The sequence below is a fragment of the Martes martes genome (genome assembly GCF_963455335.1).
Source record: "Martes martes genome assembly, chromosome: 11".
Lineage (NCBI taxonomy): Eukaryota > Metazoa > Chordata > Mammalia > Carnivora > Mustelidae > Martes > Martes martes.
Genome location: NC_137899.1, coordinates 99,095,531 through 99,117,636, shown reverse-complemented (window position 1 = coordinate 99,117,636; position 22,106 = coordinate 99,095,531). Strand labels below are relative to the sequence as shown.

The 22,106-nt window shown below is 38.7% G+C and overlaps 1 protein-coding gene across 1 annotated transcript in view; it reads right to left on the bottom strand.

Annotated features, from left to right (window-relative positions):
* The window catches only part of CNTNAP2 (contactin associated protein 2), a gene marked incomplete at both ends in the record, with an annotated part of 1,866,690 nt that extends 1,859,055 nt beyond the window's left edge, over window positions 1-7,635 (bottom strand). The window contains 1 exon segment of the mRNA XM_080819035.1: window positions 7,539-7,635. Coding sequence (XP_080675161.1) covers window positions 7,539-7,635 — 97 coding nt within the window.
* Window positions 7,636-22,106: the final 14,471 nt, after the last annotated feature.

Sequence of the window (22,106 nt, the reverse complement as noted above, 5' to 3'; positions counted from 1 at the left end):
TCTTAATCCCATACTCCAGACAGCCAAAAAACGTAACACACAGTACTAGCATCTGCTTTAAACTAGCCACGAGACCCTTACCTCCTTAGGTTAAGGTATCTGAATAAAATTCACATACACTACAGATGCACATGAGGCATGATGAAATTTTATTTTTGGAAATCTCATCATTAAAAAATTCTACTGGGAGGCAGGAATAAATTCTCCTAAGTATTCTTTTCATATGAGAACACTGATTATTAATCAAGGGGTTTAAGTGAAGACTATGTTTCAGCACTAACAAAAGTCAGCTGAAGACTTCTAGTGATGGTTTATAGAAGCTGAGTATAAAAAAAAGTTTTAACATATAGATCAAATCTCATGAGATTATGCACAGTTATCTGGCACAATGTGTTGAAGGAGATATGATTTTATGGCCATATTCAGACTCCCTGAGAAAAAAAAATGTCATGCTAGATTAACATTTGCCTTGATGGTGGCACCAGACTCCTGGGTTATCGTGCCTCTGGGCACACCGAAAAAAAAAAAAAAAAAAGGATTATGTGTTCTTAGATCGGCTAATATGTTAAATAATTAATTTTATCATATTCACTTAATCATCTGAGAAAAATTGATATTCACACATGATTTTCCAGACATATTAATTTTTGTTTGAACCAAAACTGTTTCATATACATTACATAAATCTATAAATTTTGAACTAAAATTTATTAGCAATTAAGGAATTTAATGATGCATAGACCATTGTTAATGTGTAACCAAAAACTTCTAAACCAATGATACTCTTAAATACATTTTTTGCCATGTGACATAATTAGGCTGAAATTTTTTCACATGTAGTTCTTCTGTTCCTATATTTTGCCCAATACCCAGAAAAAAATATGAAGTATATGAAGGTAAATTTTTACTTATAAGTTTACTTAATAATTTGATTCTCATTAAGAGGTATCTTCCCGGGGCGCCTGGGTGGCTCAGTGGGTTGAAGCCTCTGCCTTTGGCTCGGGTCATGATCCCGGGGTCCTGGGATCGAGCCCCGCGCCAGGCTCTCTGCTCAGCGGGGAGCCTGCTTCCCCCTCTCTCTCTGCCTGCCTCTCTGCCTACTTGTGATCTCTTTGTGTCAAATAAATAAATAAAATCTTTAAAAAAAAAAAAAAAGAGGTGTCTTCCCAGTAATATGAGGTAACAGTGTGATGCAAGTTAATCAACATATGTTTTATGGAAGTTCAACATAACCATTTGAGTCTATATGATTTACAAGTAACAAGGACCTTCTGTTTTACAAGAATATTCTTAGAGGTAAGTGTATTATTTCCTTTGGCAAATCATGATATTTCACCACATAATAAGCTGTTTTATTAATTCAGCATGTATGTATTTACTTTTTCCTTGTATTCCTTTGAAAGAATAATATAATCGAATGACATAGCTGACATCGTAATAGTAGTTAGTAGAAAATTAGGAGCCAAGGCAGAGTTTTTCTTTTTACACGCGTTTTTGACATGACATCTAATGCACAGAAGTGAGCAAATCCTTGCTGAATTTAATTAAACTTTATATAACTTGATTGCAGTGTAGATGCACCACACTACAGAGATTTAGGGAATCTAACAGTGTGCAGGTCGCATCTCCCCTGACACTCTCTATAATTCACATTCCCAGACCACTAAGACCACCATTCCAAGGGAAAGAGAACTTAATATATGTTTGGGGATCATTTTTCCTGGTAAATGTATTCCCAGAAACTAGTTTTACCTCCTTCCTAAACATGAAAACATTAAAGGATATATCACTATGCATGTTTGCAAGGATATTTCAAACAAACTTAAATCATAAGTAAAATGTAGAATATGGCCCTTAGGAGCTCTTCTATACTCCTTCAGCACTTTTACTGTATACCAAAAATATGATATCTTCAGCAAGCAAACTCAAAGTCAACGAATACATCTTTATTTCCAGATTTCCTACTATCATGGGAGGTTTTAAAATCTGGAGAGCTATAAAAAAATCAGTTACTCCAAGCTGTTTTTATGAATAGTCTACCCCCAAAATGAATTAAATAAGACTATAAGAGTCTTTTTATCAAAATTTACAATTGAGGAAATTATCAATTTTGTTTTCAAAGTGCTAATGACTTTTTTTTTTTTTAAAGAATAACTGACCCACGATGTCTAACTCTTCATGATTGTGCAGAAGGAACATGGACATAAGGAAGCTATCGACTCAAGGTCTGTCAAATTCCCTGATACTTAAACAGGTAAGGTTCAGTTGAACATGCAGCCACTTAAGTCCAGAAACAAGATGCATTTAAAATGGTAATGTTATTGACCACAGGTAAAGAAATGGTATTCCAAAAGTCTTTCTAAAATAAATATCACTAATAACAGAAATATGCATAAGTGAATGAATGAATGGGGGAGGGGCTCTGGGAGGTCATGGTTAGAATAAGTTTGACTCTCCAACTCAACATCAAAGGGAAAAATGAGTGTTATTTCATTGTTGGTTTTTAAAACATGCAAAATATTCTCATGCTCATTTAGTTCAGTGCTAAATAAGCTTATTACTCGCATTTTAATACCTTTGGGTTTGACAGGGCACAATGAATTGCACTCTCTTTTCTGCCTGAGTTCTAGATTAGAATAGGAGTCACAGGTGGAGAGCAAATATCACCCTTTACATAATAATTGCTGAATAGGGCTTAGCTGTGTAGCAACAATGGGCTGCATTAAGCTTAATTCTGAAATTAAACAAACTTTCCAGCCATACGAAGAACCAAAACACCATAAGGCTTTCCATTTATCACACACATAACTGCAGAGGCATAACCTACTCTTAGATGTCTTCCAGTTAGCATCTATACCTTTGTCAGGCAGCTTGGAAGGAAGAAGGAGGTGCTTAGCTATGCTAGGTCCTTAACCCAAAGTCACCTGGCAGGCAAGTCCCTCCACTTAACAGAGAAGGAAGGAGCAAACTACAGAGATAGAGGCTGAGAATGTTACAAGTGGACTTTCCTCCACATAAAAGAAAACATTAGGTTGGAAAAAGAGGTAGCACCTCTATATCCCAACATCTTTAGTTGGTCAGAACTAAAACATACAAGTTCTACAGATCCCGGGAGATGGGGAGATCCAATGTTTGAACTTATCATTCTGTCCAGATTCTAAGTTTCTCATTTGGAATGTTCTCTATATGAAGATCATTTCATTATTATTTGTACATTAAAATGACAAAAATAAACACAATTTCTTTCAATGGCCAAATATTACATTATAAAATGTCTTATTTTGCTAATAGCTACTTATCTCAAGATATGTATTCCTCTAGAAATACTGATAACATTCAATTTCAGATACCAATACACATAGAAATATGACATCCTTTATTTCCCTAACACTGTAGTTTCTAGATTTAAATTATGTACTCTCTTCTTTAACTTCACAAGTCGCAATAAATGACAAAAGCAGTTCTTAAATCAATTAAATATAGGAAAATTTTCAAATTACATGTTTTATTTCTTCATCCTATCAACATCGGTCACCACAAAAACACGAAGAATTTTAATACTATTAAGATAATCATACACTAGATACGATGAGTTAAGAGTTTCTGAGCTTAGAATGTCTCCTTATCCTATACATTGTTTTCAACAAATATAATCTTTTTTTAAATATTAAAAAAAGTGGCAAGATAAGGGGATGGATATCAAATGCCCTTTATATTTCAGTCATAAAAAGGATATATCAGACAAGAAGACTTATTAGTTCACTTTTAGAGACTTATTGGCATTTACTCTGGAAGAATTTATAATTAAGACAAGTGATTTAAAATCTTAAAAAAGTCATAGAATTTGAAATATCCTCCAAATTAGAATGAAAGTAGAAATGTGATTATAAAAATATAATGTGCATCAAACAACTTCGATGTTATTTATCTCAAAATGATATGTTGTATGCTTTTAACTGTATAAAAGTTAATAAAAGCCTATATTGAATTTGTGGATTCCTTTTTTTAGCCAATTTTGCCAAACATCAATGTTAATGGAGAAAATTTTGGCAAAAATTCCTGTTCCCTAAATATCAGTACCTACAAAGAAATCAGGATTATGCAGTTCTCTTCTATAAGTAAATAACACTCTTTTTGGTTTGAGTAAATAATGTACTGCCTCTTATCAGCCGATGAATTTTGCTGGCCTAAAGCATTTTTTAAATTAAAATTTATTTTATTAAGACAAGCTAATTATTATGTTTAAGCTCAGTGTAAACTAATAGCATTTGCTTTTGTATTTATTTATATAGTTTACATTTACTTCAATTATTTCAAAGATAACATTTTAGAGTGGTATATGAATTGGAAAAGAAACAGATCAATATACTACTGTTTTGATATTGCTGCATTAGTTACTTGAAATAATTGCACACGAAAAGACCTATCTATAAAATTCTAAGCGGGTTTAACTCCTTGAAAGACACGTAAGAAAATATATAAATATACACATATATTACATAGAATAAATATATAGTATATACACTATATTAAACATACTTTATGTAACATATATCTAAAGGATTTTACTATATATATGTGTATATTTATGTACATTTGTATTTATATATGATTATATATGCAGAAACATACTTGTATTTGATCAAAATTGTTCAAATGTGACGGTCAGTGCAATCATAGTTTAATGTGTATACAAAATAATACAAAATAGCATAAAGTGAACTTTATCAGAAAGCACTATTTAAGTCAAAATTTAAGATACTTTAAGAGTAAGTTAAATTCATTAAATGCTAGCTCAAACTCTTCATCATTTAGAACTGCACTGTCCGCATCTTTCAAATATGTTCAAATGAGTGCAACTTCCCAGAGTTAAATCTCCTACTTAAACTTCACATGTGCATCCTGTATATATGTATTCACAAGAAGGGAGGTTATAGGACTCCATCAGCTCAGCAGCCGCTCATCTGCACTGTTATGCAATTAGATTCTATTTCTATTTAGTCCCAGAAATGAGCTTCTTTAGTTTTAGTCTAGTTGTAAAAAACATCGTATTAACAGTAACACCATTTCAATATGCATTTCAATAACAGAAAAAAAGAAATAAGCCAGAAGCAAATATATATTTAAAATGGTACTGTTATCAAATGAAAAAATATCAACTACATCTTCTAGAAATGTCCGTCATGTTATAAAGTTATTTAGGGACAGAAAGTTTTAGCATAGTCATCATATTTTTTCTTAAATGAGTACCAAATAAAAACATTACTTTTAGATTTTCATGCTACTTTTTGTCTTGTGATGACCTCTCCTGGTTGAGTTGTTCATTATCTTAGATTCATGTAGTTACCATTTTTTTCTCCTCTAAGTGTTTTCAGTATTAAGAATATAACTATCATTCTTTTTCAGAATCATGTATAATATAAACACTTTCATTAAGTGTAAAATTATAATTTAATTTTATAATTAAATTTTAAAGCACTGATTATATGAAGCTTATTCTAATCAATAAAGTCTACATCATTCTTATTTAATTGATTTCAGGATGCAGGGAAACCGGGTTTTAGTCACACAATTTATACTCAAATGAAATAAAAAGTCATCTTAGTTAAGCCATTTTAGATATTTAAACAATAAAGAATAAGAGCTAATAAATCTTAATCAAATGTAAGTATTACCTATCTTAAAAGTAATATTCTCGGCTCTTCCCCATCACCAAATTCTAAGTTGCAAAAACTATGAATATGTTTCTGAAACAACTTTTCTATTCTTAAAATGCATTAACCCAGTGGCCGCATGTATGCTATTAATTCTTGATACATGGCAAGTGTTTCAGATGGATCCATTATCATTAGAGTATACAAAAAGATGCAATATAAAACCCAAGAAAAATCCTGGATATGAGGGTCTTTAAACAATGAATATAATTAATTTAATTTATAATGAATTCAATTTCTGAAAAGAGTGGCAATTAGTTCTATATGACCAGATCTTGAAATGGAAATTGAAATTTCATCAGATTACTTTTCTCAGGATATAGTTATGTATTTACATAAATATTAATACTGAGCATTGTGTCTTCATAATTTCTGTTTAAATATATAAAACCGACACATACACATATTAATAACATATCACTTTTTGGTGGTTTAATCCGCTTGTGAAAAAGCTATAAATTTTTTCTCAAGTCCATTACAAACTGCCACTTAGTGACTTCCTATCTTGCTAGAAAAGAGAAACAAATACCATACGTGGGAAAATATATCAAAACTGGAATACTGCTTCATCACATCACATTACTACGTAGTAGAGTCTTTAGCACGACTTATAAAGTCCTTTTTTCAATGGTTATTCTTATTAGTATTTCTACCCTGGAATCAGAACATCGATATTAACTTAAAGGTTAAGATGCATCGAGGCATCTCAAGATCTCATGAACAGAGATAGGAATACACATACAATGAATTCTGGAAAACACGAAACTTTTTTTTTTTTTTCTAAAATGGAAAACAGTTATTTTCACACTAAAATCTCCACGATTCTTCTTTAATAAGTAACTCATTCTCATAAACAAGCACTACGTGCTTAGGAATATTACCCTAAGATTCCCATAGGCAATCTCTCTAGTGTTTAACTCTTTGTGAACCAAAGGAGCGACTAGGCATTTCCTCTCTACGTGCACACTCTGCACTTCTAAAGCAATTCAGAAGATGGGCTGGAATCTTCTCTGTCTTTCTCCTCTTGCTAACCACAGGAAACCACGAGCCACCTTTTCTTTTCAAAAAAGCTGGCTGAAACACAAAGACTTAAACATATTGAGCAGCGTCCTTTCCCTGAGAACTCTTAAGAAACGCGTTCATTACTACAACGCTGACGGTGTGCCCAGCCTGTCCCGAGCCCTAGACTGCATTATAGCGAACTGTCAAAGAATCAGAGCAATTTCGGTTACAATGCTGCATTCTCTGCCTCCCATTCCAATAAGTAAGGACTAAATGGCCATCAAGTCGTTGGGGGGCGGCTGGGTGGGTGGGTAAGAGGAGTCCATCGGGCCCAAACTGCTCAAAACCTGCCCCTCTTCCATCCCCAAATCCGTGCTCATTGAAGTTAAAACCGTCAATAAAAATAAGAAACTTATTTTGGCCCTGGTCTTCACTTTTCTCTCACTGACCTACCTAAGCCAAACGCCACGAACTCCCTCCACGACCAACACACCGAAGTCGGAGACTAACTCCTAAGACTGTCATCCCCACGACTCCCTCCACCCGAGCAGTCGCCGACGCACCTCCAGGACCCAGAACAACTTTCCAGAAACATCACCAGCCTCCGGAGCCCTGTCCCCCCCCCGCCACCACCCGGCGCCGGGAGCGCGGGGCTCGGAGTTTCGGTGCTGCAGTGGCGGTCGGTGCGTGACGGCGGAGACACCCGCACGCCTCGGGGGCCAGAACCGCGAAGGCGCCTCAGACTTGCCCCCCCCGGGGTGGCACCTCAATGCGGCACCGGAGCCGCCGGGGCGCGGCGCGCGCTCGCGGGGGGCTACTTACGGGACGCGGCCGGGGCCGTCCAGGCTCTGCAGAGGAGGCTGCTGACCATCCAGAGCGACAGCGCTGCCCCGCAGCCGGCTCGCGGAGCCGCCACCATCCTCGGCCGGCCGGCTCGCGGGACTCCGAGAGCTCGTGGCGGAGACGCCGCGCGTCTCTCCGTGGGCTTCTCCCGGGGAGGTGGGCTGCGCGCGGCGCGGGAGAGAGCCGGGCCCCTCCCGCTGCGTCCTCTTCTCCCCGCACCCCTGCAGGCTCCAGTTCGGCCGGGCTGGGAGCCGCGGGGGAGGCGCAGCCTTCCTCTTCCCTCCGCGCGGCTCCTGCCTCTCGCTCCGGGAGCCAGTGAAATGCCAGGGGGAAGAAATTCAAACCGAGAAGGGAAGGGAGGGGGAGCCGAGGAGGGGACCTGCCCCGCCCTCTCCCTCCGGGGAGGGGGGGGTGGAAATCACCACAGGACGCGGAGGCAGAGGAGAGGAGCGGGGGCTGCAGGCGCGGAGGGGAGAGCGCCGGCTCGGCGGTGCTGCCGGTGGCACTGCGGGCGAGCGCTCCGCGCGCCGCCGGGCGGCGTGACTCGGAGGGGCTCCCGGCCGCCTGTCAGCTCGCGCGGAGGGCTGGGGCGCGGAGGGCTGGGGCGCGGAGGGCTGGGGCGCGGAGGGCTGGGGCGCGGAGGGCTGGGGCGCGGAGGGCTGGGGCGCGGAGAGCACGCAGCCCCGCGGGCGGGCGGCAGGGCGCACGCACGGCCTCAGCGCGGCGCGGCGCGGGGCGGCATCTCCCCGGCGCCCGAGCAGCAGCGGCGGCAGCAGCGGCCGGAGACGGAGCCGGAGACGGAGCTGGAGACGCCGCCGCCGCCGCCTCCAGCAGCGCCTGCACACCCCGGCGGCGGGCGAGGCGGGGAAGCCCTCCCTCCTCGCCCCCTCCAGTCCCCACCCCGGCTCCTCCTCCTCCTCCACCTCCTCCTTACCGTACCCCTCTGGCTGTCAGAACCCTCCTGCCCTGCCCTCGCTTCGATTGGAAGCCGGAGCGAGGAGGCACCGACCCGCCCGGGTCCATCGGCCGGGGCGGGGGCGGAGCAAGGGGGCGCGCGCCTCTCCCCAGGCGGGAGGCGGTGCTGAAGTTGGGGATTTGCAGGGTAATCTTGGAGCCCTGCTCCAACCCCGGCCGCCCCCCACCCCGCTGCAGGAAACCGAACCCCTTCGCTCGGGCGCCTCCTCTTTCCCTCCTCTCCTCCCCTTCAGATGGAGATGGTACAGGCTCCCGGAGCTCCGGCCCCCCGGGAACCACAATCAGGCGTCCGACGAGCCGGTCTTCCGAGTGGTCCTAACACCAAGGGACGGAGCTGAACATCCCGACTGGAGCAGCGGGGACTGCAGACGCCGCTAATGCAGATGTTTTCAATATGTAATTAATTCATACTCATACATATGCACACGCACACCAAACACACGCTGCTGCCAGGAAAACTACATTCAGGCAAACACGCTCACAAACAGACACAAACACGAAACTGAAATACATAAGCAGGCATACGGATAACTACTTCAGGGTATCGGATGCATTGCAAGTATTAAGAATGAGGGATGTCTAGAGAGACCCAGATTTTCTTTTCACATTTAGACCATTTCGATAATAAATCTCAAGCCCTCTCCACCATCACCTCCCTCCTCCCCCAACTAGCTCACACCTCCCCATACAGGTTCCTTCCACCCAGTCTACATAAAGTACGTGGATTCTCAGCTCTCTGCGCAAGCAAACCTTCCACTGACTTTACTGACACAGTTCCGAATTATTGGTCATCTATCTAACGATGTTTAGGGAGGGCAAAGTAGGAGTAACCATGTCTTCCAATGTTATGCAGTGAATAAGCATTTGCCTTTCAAGATAAATAAAATTTTTATGGAGACTTGCCTACTCCTGGAATAGAGTCTGAGTTTAATGTTATGGTTAGGTCGTGGAAAGGTCCACTCAAAACAGTACTGTGTGTTCACTGCATAATTAGTATGGTGGTAAGGGGCCTGATTCAGCATTCTTTATTAGAGCTTTGTTTCTTATTGATTTAAAGGGATATTTTTGTCCTCGTAAGAACTGAAGATTGGGTACAATCTGGAAAATGAAGAAACACATGGATGGCTAACAGGGGAAACACTGCATACTCATGCTATAAAATTCACCTCCTATAAAGTAATACAGTAAATGCATTCTTATGAGTTATAAAATGCCCCTTTTCTATTTGGATTCCTACAGACTGTCAAAAGTCAATGAACACTTGCGAAAACTCTATGGTAGAGAAATGCCATCAATCACATGTAAGAGTTCAAAGAAACTAGTCACAGGGAAAAAATATTGTGAGGTTACACAACTTTTCAGAAGTCAGTTCTTAACTGTGTTTAAACAATGGCACTACACTCCACGAGAGTGGTGTTTAAGTGATTTAATAAAAGAGAAAACAATTGAAAGTGGTACCATTTCCATATCTCAACAGGTGCATCTCAATGGGTACTATGTCAAACAGATTGAACTGATTCCATTTCTTGGGGCACGATCAAAAAGAGCCCGCTCTAAGTGTCTATTGAATTGTTTTGTAACAGAAAATTATATACCTGAGGTGATTTTATTTTCCACCAAGAAGCATCCTACCAGTTAGTAATCACTTCTCTTAATGAGTTAAAAACAAAACCAAACCTCATCTTAATGACATATATGTAACACCTGCATCGCCACTGTGATTATGTAGTACTAGTCTTAATGCGTGGCAGTGTGAGCTAAGAACCTGCCGTCATCTGTTTTCAATGCACTTTGCTGTGTTTGAAAGTAAATGAACAGACACTTCTCCGATGAAGACATACAAATGGCTATCAGACACACGAAAAAATGTTCATCATCACTAGCCCTCAGGGAGATTCAAATTAAAACCACATTGAGATACCACCTTACACCAGTTAGAATGGCCAAAATTAGCAAGACAGGAAACAACGTGGGTTGGAGAGGATGTGGAGAAAGGGGAACCCTCTTACACTGTTGGTGGGAATGCAAGTTGGTGCAGCCACTTTGGAAAATAGTGTGGAGATTCCTCAAGAAATTAAAAATAGAGCTTCCCTATGACCCTGCAATTGCACTGCTGGGTATTTACCCCAAAGATACAGATGTAGTGAAAAGAAGGGCCATCTGTACCCCAATGTTTATAGCAGCAATGGCCATGATCGCCAAACTGCGGAAAAAAACCAAGATGCCCTTCAACGGACGAATGGATAAGGAAGATGTGGTCCATATACACTATGGAGTATTATGCCTCCATCAGAAAGGACAAATACCCAACTTTGGTAGCAACATGGACAGGACTGGAAGAGATGATGCTGAGTGAAATAAGTCAAGCAGAGAGAGTCAAGTATCATATGGTTTCACTTATTTGTGGAGCATAACAAATAATATGGAGGACAAGGGTAGATGAAGAGGAGAAGGGAGTTGAGGGAAATTGGAAGGGGAGGTGAACCATGAGAGACTATGGACTCTGAAAAACAACCTGAGGGTTTTGAAGGGGGGGGTGGGAGGTTGGGGGAACCAGGTGGTGGGTATTAGGGAGGGCACAGATTGCATGGAGCACTAGGTGTGGTGAAAAAACAATGAATACTGTTACACTAAAAAGAAATAAAATTTTTTTTTAAAAATGATGTCACATGCTTTGTAATGCAACTACCTTTGTTTTCATTGTGTGATTAGATACACACTTTGGGATTCACAGTATACTTAAAGAAATAGAACTTTAATAGGTGCAAGAGAAGACATTCCTCAGATTCTATTCTAGCTTTTTCCCCTATCCAATCCATCATTTTCATCAACACATATTAAAGTTAAACTTCCTTTTAAATTCAATTACGACTGTAACTATTACGCTGTAACTATTTAGTAATATGAAATTACTAAAGCCTTGTTGTCAACCTTCGATGTCCTGTTAAACTTCCATGCCAATCAATGGACTCACAGTTCATGAGCTGTCTATTAGATATTATAAACATGGCCTGTCTTGTTCCAAAGATCCATTATCAATATGTGCATTACAATGTATTTGCAAATATAGTTGGAGAGAGGATATGATGATCTGAAATATGTTTCTTTGGTTAGATATAAGGTGAATCAAAGCTTGGGAATAGGAAAAGTAAGCGAATCAAAAGCTTGCAAAGAAAAAAAAGTGTGGTGGGGAAAGAAGATGTGCAAGTTACATCATCTTGGAAGTGCAGTAACATAAAATAAGAAAGGATAGACCTTCCCTGTTTCCTCTGCTCACATCCTCTTCTTCAACAGAAATTATTGGACTCTCCTTTTTAATGTTAAAATGACCCCATATTTGAGAATAAATTATTGCTTCACTGGAAATATATTCATCATTCACTTATATCACAAATATTTGTTGAGTATCTGCCTATTATTGAACTAGGCCTTGTGCTAGATACTAGGATTTTACCTTCCAGCAAGAGAGATAACACTTTTGACCTCAGAGTTGATGGCCGATGGTTTAATAAAGAGATCAAAATAAATCTGCATCACTTTGATACTAACATCTATTCAAGTAATTGCTGACTAGGTGACCATTCGAGTATCTTCATAGGTTCTTCAAAAATGAATATGGTCAAAAATAGAAAAATATTATCGCCGTCGTTATCATTCCAGAGATCTGCAAATAATCTGTTGCATGGCACATTATCTCAAAAATCCTCCCCAAATTTTGGAACTTAAATGGCAAAAAGAGTCAAAATATCTTGGTTTTAATGACACTTTGAAGTGACTAACTCTATCAAATGAAGCACTTAGAAAATTCAGGGCTTTTCAATAGGAAAAACATTGGTGTATCTCTAGGTGAGGTCCTTGGAGTGGAATTTCCTCTGGAAAGCGAGCTGATCAACTGTGCCCAGATTTCAGTGAATTCCCTCAGGGGGGAGAAAAAAGCATCTAGAATAGAAATCCTTGCCAGTCTGATTGCACACTCCAAGAAGAATTTAGCACCTGTTTCTCTGGATGTATAGGCTCTGTCTGGGATGCATTCTCTAGTGAGAAAGAACAGAATGAGATTTAGTCTAATGGGAAAGCCTCTGGTGTAGAGAAAAATCCACCTGGAGTCCAGGCTTTTGGCAATGCTAATTGACCCTGGGCACAGTGAGATATTTCACATCATAATCAAATGTTAAATCGGTGCATGGGTGTTTCAGTGGTAGAATTCTCGCCTGCCATAATCAAATGTTAATTGTATGAAAGCCTGATTGAAGAAGGTGACATAAAATAAAATTGACTTCCACAATCCCAGTCTATTTTAAAGTTCTCAGAGAAATACATTGCAATTAGTGTTATTTGGACTAAACCCTTTGAAGACATTTGTTTAGAAACAATTCATGTTTACATTGTTCAACATTAATGGAAAGGGTATAGTTAGAAAAAGGAGGTCTTTAATGCATCCTTGAAATGAATCATCAAGTTTAGAAAACTGAGAGGAAGATAGCTACACCATTTATAATACTCAGAACATGGAACCTGGCCTTCATCTCTATTACGTGCTTCACTTTCTGGAAACCTGACTCTTTTAACTAGAGTCTAACATGCATGTATATGAACCACGTAATTCAGAATAATTGTTTTTCCAGAATTGCAAATAAACACTACCTTTCTCCATGGCTTTGCAGAGCTTTGGCTCTGATGAATCTAACCTACAATTTATACAGTGATTATTTTCAAATATCTCCCATTATTTATCTCACAGATTAAGGAAAATGCAATTTCAAGTGAGTGTCTCCAGAAAAATGCCATAACTTCAAAAACATAAAATATACCATTTGTCTTTTGGACAAGGAATTACTGAGTACAGTATATGAATAAAATACATATGCTTTGAATATCAAAGTGTGTAGTAATTTCCTATTAATACCATGGATTCAAGGTGGGAGGGAGAACATTCTTAGTTTTGATTTACATTAGTACTAACCTATCATTTCTCCTTAAAATGTTGCTATATAAAATAACTAGAGAGGAAATGGAAGGATCAAGAAAAATAGTGAATAGACAAAAAAAAATGTGAGAAGAAAGGTTTAGTACACACCCATAAATTCCTAGTTGTAAACTTTTAGGAAAAAACCCAATTACATGACAGAACAAAAGCTAAAGTATAATCAGTTAGCAATATACATGCCTTTCAGATTTTTGAAAATTCAAGCAACTTTTGAAGCAGGTTTAATGTTTGTAAAGTCTGTTTGATTTTTTTAAAACAGGATTTTATTTGGGCACCTGGGTGGCAAAGTGGGTTAAAGCCTCTGCTCTAGGCTCAGGTCGTGATCCCAGGGTCCTGGGATCCAGCCCCGCATTGAGCTCTCTGCTCAGCAGGGAGCCTGCTTCCTCCTCTCTCTCTGCCTGCCTCTGCCTAGTTGTGATCTCTGTAAAATAAATAAATACAATCTTTAAAAATAATAAAATAAAATAGGATTTTATTTATCAAGAGATTAAGCTAGTTAGAAATGGATGGCAAAAAAAGTCAAGAAATGAAAGTTAAACCTAAGGAACAATAAGTTTTCAAAAAAAAATCCACAATGATATCAAGCGGATTGCTTTTGAGTGTTAGAAATATATAGAATTTAGGAAAGATTAGATGAACATGGCGGAAGCAATTTAGAATGGATGTTGTGTCTGGTCTCTGGGGTCTATGTATTGGCTTTCTACAACCCTCTCTGTATGCCTTAATTTTCTTGTATATAAGATCAGAGTAATATTTATATCTACACAATCAGATTATTTTGAGAATTAAAAATAATTTATACAACATATCTGGCACATAAAAAGTGCCATTACTATTATTATTAGTATTGATGGTGATATAAATGAATACACCAAAATTCTAAACTGATGTTCCAGAATTTCAAGTTCATCCCTCAATTCATTCACATTCCAAAATGATTTGGAGATTTTTGGATTAAAAAAAGTCTCCTATCAAAAAATATTTGAGCGGTGCCTGGAAGGCTCAGTCTGTTGAACGTCCAGTCCAGGCTCTTGATTTTTGGCTCAGGTCATGATCCATCTCAGGGTCCTGAGATTGGTCAGGCTCCTTGCTCAGTGGGGAGTCTGCTTGAGGTTCCCTGACTCCCTCTCCCTCTGCTCCTCCCTCTGCTCTTGCTCTCTCTAAAATAAAGAAATAGATGTTTAAAAAAATGTTTGAAATTGAACATAAAGAAAAGCAAGGTATTAATTGGTACTTCAACTGTGGGAAATAATGAAACGCATATTGAAATAACATTTTAGATATTTCTTTGGAATTTGAGAGAACTACGAAAAAGTGAGGCATACAAATTATTAAAATTTAACCCAATTGGGGAGATGGCTTCCATGTTAAATTACTTCTTTATATGCTGTAATAATACATGATGACTGCATGTTGAATGCCCCTAAACTAAGATCCTCAAAGTTCTCCTTAAGTATTTCTTGGACTTTCATCTTCCGGTTTCTTCTTACTAGTGTTTGATAATACCAGACCTACTGACAAAGTTGAATGGCATCAGGTAGTATCCAAAACCCAGTCCAGGTATTAGATTGAACTAGTAGCCACGTTAGACCAGGGAACATAATACAGCGAACAGGACGTTTTTTACTGGGGAAGCTGGACATTTTAAGAACAAATGAATAGAAGGACAGAGATGTTCATTGTCCACACTGAGTTAACATTACTGATTTGAAACTAACAATTGCTAAGAATATTCTTTTTACTCTGTTTAGGAAGCTGGGTTGATTTCAATCTCTCTACCATTTATTTATGTCCTCAGTTTGCAGTGGTAAAGGTATTGAGTGGAGCAGGCTTGGAGGTGATAATTACTGTCTAAACAGTTTACACTAAATTGCATGGTTACTGCCAAAACATTTAAAGCTTGATTCCATAGTTCATAGGGTGCCTAAATTCCTGTAAGGATGCAATGCCTTATCAGGCAGTAGGAAACGGTAAGTCCTCTTCAACTTACTCAGAGTTGAAGAAAATTATGCAACCTATAGCTATCTTTTATATCACTTACATAAAACCAAGAATAAATTCTCTTTCAGTTTATTCTGTAGGATGAATTAAAACTGAAGTTTAAAGATGGCCTTAACTACATACTTCAGTATAAGCATGGTTAATTCTTCTTTTAAAAATGTTTTTATTTGAATATATAAATATGAAAGTTCTGTGATAGCAATTCTACTAATATCCGAATGTCTGTGGTATATAGTTTAATGATACTCAAGATAGTTCAGGTCTGATGTAATAAGTAATAAGTAATGACCTCTTGGTCTATTGAACTTTCTGCTTGCTTATTACTTTGTCAGGAATGAGGAGAGAGGGAACATAGTTTTTCCAGTTAGGTCTTGTTTAACAATATTTCTAATGTATATTAGCACACTTATCTGCTTTGGTATGTTGAGTAGAGTGACATAATTGAATCCTTCTTTGATAATTCATGAGCTCAATAATGTAATTCTCCATTTTCATTGCATATACTGTAATTGAGCATATGAGATCAAAAGTTTTCTGATTTTAGGGTTAGTGTGACATTCTTCTACATTTGTTTTTCCTGATCTTCTTCTCAACTTTGTAAATACCCAAGTGCCCACACAGCAAGTTAAGACTGAAGGTGCTCACCATTTGGAAGGCAAATCTCTGCTCGCTGAACAGAACTGATGGGAATGGGTTGTGCCTGAGCGGCAAAGTGCAAAATGCATGCAGGAGGATGATCTTTGGGACAGGCTTATCTTTTAATTTACATCATCATTCTGTGTGGTATTTTCTTTTTTCTTTTCTTTTCCTTTATTTTATTTTATTTTATTATTATTATTATGTTTTATGGTCAAAGTGATCCAATTCCAGGGACCAAGAAGTAGAACTAGATGGTTGGTAGAAAACAACTTTTTGACTGTCTAGTGCTGTTTCTGCATCGATCCCTTTGGAACCATGGATGTAGATACTTATGGAAGATACTGTCTCCTTCACAGGTAATGTCAATTCATGTCATAGATATGCCAGTTTTCACATTTTCAATTTACATCATCTTCCTAAATGCCAAATATAGAAGTCAATGCTGATTTATTTTGAGTTCCAATCACTGACATTAGGCTATTAATTGGTTGTTACTATAAAGGTCATGGACTTACGTATTTGCGTTTTGTTCCTCAGACGGTTCCTTATTCTGAAATTGCTAGTGGAGAATAAAAATCATTTACAGATTTCCATGTTGGGAACCTGGAATAAATAACCTAAAAAGACTTTTATTTCCTGAGGTAATTTGAATTGTGAGTGTGTGTGTGTGTGTGTGTATGTGGAAAAGAGAAGGACAAAATGCACATATGTTGAATTCTTATAAGGCTATGCATATTCTCATTTTATGTGGAACCTTTATAAATATACTTTACATTTAGTAAATAATAAGTAATTTTATATGACAACAGGAAAGTACTCTCTGATGTATAATATACTTTTCCCAGTTACGTAATTTGAGAGTAAAAAAATCACTGTCATTCACGTTTAACACATTTGGAAATATGACCGGTCATTTTATAATTTCTAATATCTGTAGTTAGTGAGAAGAGTTTTCATAATATTACTTTTTAAATTCACGTGTGCTGGAAGTGTTGTTTACTTTCACTTTGGCATGAGTAACCAGAAACATGGGCTCAAAGGAGACTTTCCCGTTTTCTCTTCTGCTAGAGCCCGTTACTTAAATTCCACCAGATGCTGAAGGGGATGGATTCGGGTGGGAATGACTTAAGCTCACATGTAGTAGATTCTCAGTACTCCAAATTGATTAAAATGTAGCTTTTGTTCTAAGTCATTAGAGTTATTAGTTCACAAATGTAATCAAAACAGCTTAACAGGGGCACCTGGGGGGCTCAGTAGGTTAACCGTCTACCTTCTGCTTGGGTCATGATCTCAGGGTTTTGGGATTGAGTCCCACATGGGGCTTTCTGCTCAGCAGGGAGTCTGCTTCTCCCTCTCCCCCTGCCACTCTCTCTACTGGTGTTCTCTCTCTCTCTCAAATACTCTCAAATAAAAAAAATAAAATCTTTTTAAAAACCCAACTTAATAGAATTCTCTTAATTTTATGAGTGAAGGAACTGTAAGGACATTTGCAGTGTTTATACTCCTTCTTAATGTTGATACTCTAATAGGAAAAGTCATAAGGTAACTTCATGCTAAGATCATCAGCTTCACCCTGCAATGATCAACTTGGCTAAGGTAATCAACTCTGATGATCATCAGCACCTCCTTAAAGAGGAGGATGAACACATAGAAAATTAAACTGCACTAGTCACAAGATGTCTGGTGACATCACAAATATGTTGGAAAAGACCCAAAGCTGTTGTATGAAATTAGTCTGTGACCCATGCTCCTCCTCCCAACCTTTGCTCCCAAGTCACTATCATTGCATCAAACACCATAATTGGTTCCATCCTTTCCTCCTCATCTAACCTGACATCCCTATCAGAATTTGTTTGGAAGTTATGGCTCAGAGAGAGATACAATAAGGTCAAATAGAGAAGTGAATAAAAAAGAAAAGTTGTGCGATGTCTAGATGGCTCCGTTGTTAAGCATCCGCCTTTGGCTCAGGTCATGATCCCAGAGTCTTGGGATTGAGCCTTGCATGGGGCGCCCTGCTCCCCCTGCTTGTGTGCTCTCTCTCTCTCTCTCTTTTTCTTTCTGTCAAATAACTGAATAAAATCTTAAAAAAAAAAAAAAAAAAGGAAAGTTGCACATAGTAGGTTTGTCCCAGAGAAATGGCATCTGGCACCATCCCCTAAACTATGAATTGGGATTTGGACTTTATCATATAACAGATACACGAACACCCATGCTTTTATATAGTTCATAAGACTTCTGGCTAGAATGGTTTCAAAGTGTCCGTCTGAAAGTAAAATGAGATTTCATAAAACTAAACTTTAGTTTCAAACCTGAATCAAACTTGACTGCCTTCAGGGGTGGAAATCAGTAATGTCGTTGAATTTCCTTTACCATTTGGTGAGGACATTTAATAATAAATATTTAGTTAAATCACTTACCTTATGGATTCATTATGTGTAAATCTCTCTGTGTAAAACATTACTGTTAATTCACTTAACAAATTTTAGTTTCTCAACTGAATTCTATTTCTCTAATCACTGCATTCGAAGATTACTCAAGACCTGATAGTATTATTTTATGATAATTAAGAAACTAAGTATCTTTTCAAGACTACTCTGGAAAGAATATAGAAAGAAATTAAATATCCTTTCTCCCTTATTTGACTTCAAATATCACATAGCGTATGATCCTTAATTTCAGAAAGAAAAAATAACCACAACATAGTTTGTCTAAGCAAAGCGAAGAAGAAAGCTATGCAGATGATCTCGGCCATCTCATACTCTTTGCTTATTGGTTCCTGCCGAAGACTATTATCTGATCAACGATTAGCTTCAGCCTTCCCCCGTTGTCCGGGAGTTGCTAAAAGCACAAAGAAACGTAACGAAGATGACCCTATTCCAGTTCTCATTTTTGAATAAACTTCAATAATAAAAAACAAAACCAAAAACCATGTTAACAGAATATCAACAGAGCATAAAACGGTTTGTAAAGTTCTAAGTCTTGAAACTTGGAAACTTCTACTCCTGAATTCAGAGCATCCACTCCTATTCCACGTTGTCTATAAGTAAAATCAAAGGACGAAGACTGGGTGAAGGAAAAGGTACTTTAAAACTGGTCACTGTGGAGGGGCGCCTGGGTGGCTCAGTGGGTTAAAGCCTCTGCCTTCGGCTTAGGTCATGGTCCCAGGGTCCTGGGATCGAGTCCCACATCGGGCTCTCTGCTCAGCAGGGAGCCTGCTTCCTCCTCTCTCTCTGCCTGCCTCTCTGCCTACTTGTGCTGTCTGTCCAATAAATAAATAAAATCTTAAAAAAAAAAAAGAAAAAACTGGTCACTGTGGATTCCCAAAATAACAATATTAATTTTAAACATAATCCGAAAGACATCAAATCCAAATATTACCTCAACCTTCATACTATTTTTTCACATAGTTCTGTGAATATAGACTGATCAGTTAACTTCAATGTAACATTTATTAAAACATTAGAGGAAAGGTTTCAAAGATTTTAATATTTAAATTTATCACCACATTATTAGTTTTGGATAGCACTTAGGATTTTGTAAAACTTATCCTCAGAGAAGGGATCAGAGGAAGAATAGAAATTAAAACTAAAATTAAAACATACAAAAAAGCAAATTATGGTTCATAGTCCTACAGCAGGCAGAGTAAGAGATTAAGAGCAAAGTTAAAAAAAAAAAGAGAGAGAAAATTGGGTTTGGGGGAAAAAGTAGAGGTAATTATCCCTTTGCTCCAACAAGAGAGATGGCTAAAAAACATGGATATTTCAAAACAAGGAAAGAAAATAATGCATAATTAGTCTAAAAATGCATCATTAATCCACTATTCTGCCAAATTCTGTTTCCTCTGGTTTTTGTTTTGTTTTGTATTTTTTGTTTCCTCTGTTTTACCAGAGAACAATCTCTTAGTGACCTCCTTCCATGAGTTAGGCATTGTTTTAGGTATTGAATATAGAACACTGGACAGAACCATTAAAACGTCTGATCTCCTAGGTGTTACATCATAATGGGGTGGGATGAATGATTATGCATAAATACCCTGATAAATGATTGGTTAAATTAAAATTAGGGGCACCTGGATGGCTCAGTGGGTTAAGCCTCTGCCTTCAGTTCTCAGGGTCCTGGAATCAAGCCCCGCATCAGGCTCTCTGCTCAGTGGGGAGCCTGCTTTCCCCCCTCTCTCTCTGTCTGCCTCTCTGCCTACTTGTGATCTCTCTCTCTCTCTGTCAAATAAATAAATAAAATAGTAAATAAATAAATAAATAAATAAAATCTTAAAAAAAAAAATTAATGTGATTCAGAGCCGGGTGGGCTACCACAGATGGTGTCATTAATGAGGACTTCTTCTGGAAGTGTTTCTTTTCTTTTTTCTTTCATGTTCTCTTTTTTCTTTTTTAAAGCTGAGGCTCAAAGAGCAACAAGAAATTAATCATATGAAGATGGTTTGTTCATTCATCCTTCCTTCCATCTCTTTCTTTCTTCCTTCTCTTTCTTTCTTTCTCCCTTTCTTTCTTTCTTTCTTTCTTTCTTCCTGGGAATAGCTTTTACAAGGCTCTAACCTGGGAACGTATATAGTATAATTGTGGCGCAGTTGCTCAGTCTGGTTAGAGACCAATGAGCAAGCAGGAAAGGAGTAGGTGAGGAGGCCTTCAAGAGAGTTAGGAGCCAGATGGGGCGCCTGAAGAGGAAGAAGATGAGTCAGAAAGCTACTGTAAAGTCAAGTGAGATAATGATACCTTGAACTGCTATAATCCTAATGGAGATGGGGGAAAATGGATGACGTTAAGGTCCTAGGATCTACTAATGGACTAGATAGATATGAACAGAAGGGGAAAGCAAGTATGCCTATTATTTTTATGCATTTATGTATTTATTTTAAATTTTTTATTAAGTAACTGGATGCCTAATGATACCATTTACTGAAATGAGGAGGACTGGGGAAGATTCTGTAGTGAAAACAATCATTCTCTTTTGGACAATTATATTTGTAATGCTTGTGAGAGATTCAAGTTTGGATACCAGATACGTAGATAAATATCTGGTCTGGAGTTTCAGAAGGAAATCAGGGATGGAAATAAATTACACAAAATTCCCTGAGAAGAATGTGAGATTTGAAATAGGAAGGCACGTAGGAAGAGTCTCCGAGCACTCCAACGTATAGAGGCTAAACCCAACAGTAAGAGGAAGCAAAGGTGATTGAGACAGAGTGGCCAGTGGCTAAGAAGAAAACCAGAAGATGTGTCACAAAAAAATGAAGAAAAGAATAAGTTTTGAAAGCTGAGATAGAGTGAATTAAGTTTATTTATTTTCAGGCTATTTCTTTTTTTTTTTTTTAAGATTTTATTATTTATTTGACAGACAGAGATCACAAGTAGGCAGAGAGACAAGCAGAGAGAGGAGCAAGCAGGCTACCCGCTGAGCAGAGAGCCCGATGAGGGGCTCGATCCCAGGACCCCGGGATCATGACCTGAGCCACCCAGGTGCCCCCAGGCTATTTCAACACCTATGAGCCCTCCTCCACCTTCTCCCTTCTCCACCTGGATGCACCCCTGCCATTCTTTAACTCATGCTAGTCTTTCCCTGTTTCTGCAGTGAACAGGGAGGCTGCCTTGACCCAGGCATTTAGGGTGACATCTCTCCACCAGAGCCGCACGTCCACATGGAGAACGCAATGAGAAAAGGCAGGTTTCTTTGTTCATTTACTGACATGCCATGTGAACATCAGTATCAGTTTAAAAATGGTGGGGGTGCATCCAGGTGGAGGGGAGATGTCATCCTAAATGCCCCGACCACATATTTAGCTCTTCGGACTCAGTCCACTTCTGACCCCAGGGGAAGAGAACCCATGGGTTGTAGGAGTCAGCATTTTGCTTGCAGGGTAAGAAGCTTGGAATCTCCTATTAGAGTAGGTCCTATTTGCCTCTCTGGGTAGCAGAAGTATTGTTGGAGCA